The sequence below is a fragment of the Hevea brasiliensis genome, chromosome 6 (genome assembly GCF_030052815.1).
Source record: "Hevea brasiliensis isolate MT/VB/25A 57/8 chromosome 6, ASM3005281v1, whole genome shotgun sequence".
Lineage (NCBI taxonomy): Eukaryota > Viridiplantae > Streptophyta > Magnoliopsida > Malpighiales > Euphorbiaceae > Hevea > Hevea brasiliensis.
In genome coordinates this window covers 92,996,051-92,998,807 of record NC_079498.1, presented here as the reverse complement: position 1 = coordinate 92,998,807, position 2,757 = coordinate 92,996,051, and the positions used below count along the sequence as shown (strand labels likewise).

Below are 2,757 nucleotides of genomic sequence, written 5' to 3'. Positions count from 1 at the left end.
CGAAAGAAATTTTATGTATAATATAAATTCTGGATTTCTTATCCTTTTATAAAGCAGCATCATTTCTCATTCACTCCGTACCAAATCCAGAGCGAATAATTAAGCTAAATGATTCAACTCTTCATTTGAGCAGAGCTGAGCTATGTCTACCAATTCAATACTTCTTTCAATTCTTGTATCCATATTATTATGTGGGTTCTTCACCAAGATAACAATCGCTTTCTCAATTAAAGAAGCAACCATTGATGATCTTCAACTGGCATTTCAGCAGAAACATCTAAACTCCAGACAACTCGTTCAGTTCTACCTCAAAGAAATCCGCAGGCTCAATCCTCTCCTTCGAGGGGTCATAGAAGTGAACCCTGATTCTCTCTACCTGGCTGATAAGGCCGATAAAGAGCGTAAGGCTAAGGCTCCAGGATCTTTGCATAGTTTACATGGCATTCCTATCCTGCTCAAAGATAACATTGCTACCAAAGATAAGCTCAACACCACTGCTGGCTCTTTTGCGCTGCTTGGCTCAGTCGTTCCCCGAGATGCAGGTGTTGTGGTGAGGTTGAGGAAAGCTGGAGCCATCATATTCGGGAAGGCTAGCATGACCGAATGGGCTGCTTTTAGATCGAATTTTTTACCTAATGGCTTCTGTGGAAGAAAACGTCAAGGAATGGTAAGCCCACGAAAAGGTCCTTGCATTCCTATTAATTAGCCAAGTGATTTCAATTTCGTATTAGATAAATAAAGGGATTATGTTTGAGTTTGGTTGCAGAATCCTTATGTTCTATCAGCAGGGCCTTGTGGGTCAAGTAGCGGATCAGGAATATCGGTAGCAGCAAATATGGTAGCAGTGTCCCTGGGGACTGAGACTTCTGGCTCTATCTTGTGTCCATCCAGTATTAACTCAATTGTGGGTATTAAACCAACCGTTGGTCTCACTAGTAGATCTGGAGTTGTCCCAATCTCCCCTAGACAGGATACAGTTGGGTAGGTAATACTGGCGTTAAATTTCTCTCTATCAAGCAGCGAACAGTGCAATGCTCTTCAATTCCCCTTATTTTCCAAGATTTTTCCAGTTTCTAACTCAATTTTTATGTGTTTATAAGAATTGCTTGAGAAAAAATCTCTTTGAGCCAATAACTCCTCTGCTGAACTTTGCATTCATATACTCTGCAGCTACACAGGCTATCCATCTATAATGGAAACCTCTTTTGCGTAGCTTCGTTGAACTTTTCTGCATTCATTTAATTTTAGTTTGCTGCAAGTACTTACTGATTTTGCTTCTCTGCATAAAAGAAATTCGAACTTGCTCCGAGGTGATGGTTGAATATTTAGGCTTTTTGGGCATGAATTTGCACACAAGTGATTAGATTTGTGGAGTTTATGCTGTGATTGTTATATACTTGACAAAGGAATTGTCACATGTTGATTGGAGCAGGCCAATGTGCCGGACAGTGAGAGATGCTGTTTATGTCCTTGATGCCATTGTAGGCTTTGATTATTATGATGATGCGACTAGAGCTGCAGTCAAGTTCATTCCACAGGGTGGCTACAAGCAATTCCTTAAGCCTAATGGCCTTCAAGAGAAGCGATTAGGGATAGTTAGGAATCCTTTCTTCAAGTTCTATAATGACGAGGGATCTGTTCTAACTCGAGCTTTCGAGCACCACTTGGACAAACTAAGGTAATAGAATGAAACTTTCACAGTACTAGTTTAAATAATCTGCCAGAGAATTGGTTTAATTTTTCATAAGCATAACTTGATGAAACATTTCGGTGCCAAAAAAAAAAAAAAAGGCAAAAGGGAGCAATTCTGATTGATCATTTGGAAATTTCCAACATTGATGAGATCATAAATTTCACTGGAAGTGGAGAACAATTTGCGCTGGTGGCTGAGTTCAAGCCAGCAATAAATGGATACCTAAAACAACTGGTGAAATCCCCAGTGCGAACCTTAGCAGACCTCATTGCCTTCAATAAGAAATTCTCCAACTTGGTAAGTGGGTGATTTGATTTTATTTCAATATGCAGTCCTTGGTAGATTACACAATGTGGTTGATATTTTTTTTTTTTTTTTTTTTCAATGGCTGTGCAGGAAAAGACCAAGGAATATGGTCAAGACCTGTTTGAAGCTGCTGAATCTTTGAAGGGAGCTGACAAGCCACTGAAGCTAGTAGTGGCAAATCTGAACAAACTTTCAAGAAATGGATTGGAGGAATTGGTGAGGAAGCATAAACTAGATGCACTAGTGACTCCATATGATTTAAGAAGGAGCTCATATATCTCAACTCTGCTTGCAATTGGAGGATATCCAGGAATCACTGTCCCCGCTGGGTATGACACTGAGGGGGTGCCTTTTGGCATCTGCTTTGGAGGATTGAAAGGTTCAGAGCCCAAACTAATAGAGATTGCTTATGGCTTTGAGCAGGATACTAAGATTAGGAAGCCTCCTTCATTCAAGCCTTGAATCTTTAATCTAAATTGGAGGCCTCTTGTAGTTCATTATGAACTGAAGGATTGACAATAAAGTCTTCAAGTTTCTTTAGTTTGTACAAGTATTTATCGTGACTAAATGGTGATCTAAGAGTCAATTGGTTGCCAGTTGAATAATGCCAAACGCTATTTGCCTGCAAACAGAGGGCAAAAAGATAAGATGAGATGTCATCCTATCCCATTTGAGGCTAAGGCAGCACTTGCAAGTTTAGTCTGATAGCACCTTTTTAATGCCAGATTCCTTAAAAATAAATAATAAATAAATAAAAT

The 2,757-nt window shown here is 39.5% G+C and overlaps 1 protein-coding gene across 1 annotated transcript; it reads left to right on the top strand.

Annotated features, from left to right (window-relative positions):
• LOC131180833 (probable amidase At4g34880) lies at positions 1-2,539 on the top strand. The gene is made up of 5 exons (XM_058148634.1): positions 1-667; positions 767-981; positions 1,433-1,678; positions 1,792-1,990; positions 2,090-2,539. The coding sequence occupies exons 1-5, from the start codon at positions 143-145 to the stop codon at positions 2,459-2,461; spliced, it is 1,557 nt and encodes a 518-aa protein (XP_058004617.1). The 5' UTR covers positions 1-142; the 3' UTR covers positions 2,462-2,539.
• The last annotated feature ends 218 nt before the right edge of the window (positions 2,540-2,757 follow it).

What these genes read in the sequence shown, in the direction of transcription:
- LOC131180833 (XM_058148634.1), top strand. Translation starts at nt 143, where the DNA reads ATGTCTACCAATTCAATACTTCTTTCAATTCTTGTATCCATATTATTA. An exon ending in CCTAGACAGGATACAGTTGG is followed by an intron (nt 982 to 1,432) that starts GTAGGTAATACT and finishes TGATTGGAGCAG; the next exon opens with GCCAATGTGCCGGACAGTGA. An exon ending in CACCACTTGGACAAACTAAG is followed by an intron (nt 1,679 to 1,791) that starts GTAATAGAATGA and finishes AAAAAAAAAAAG; the next exon opens with GCAAAAGGGAGCAATTCTGA.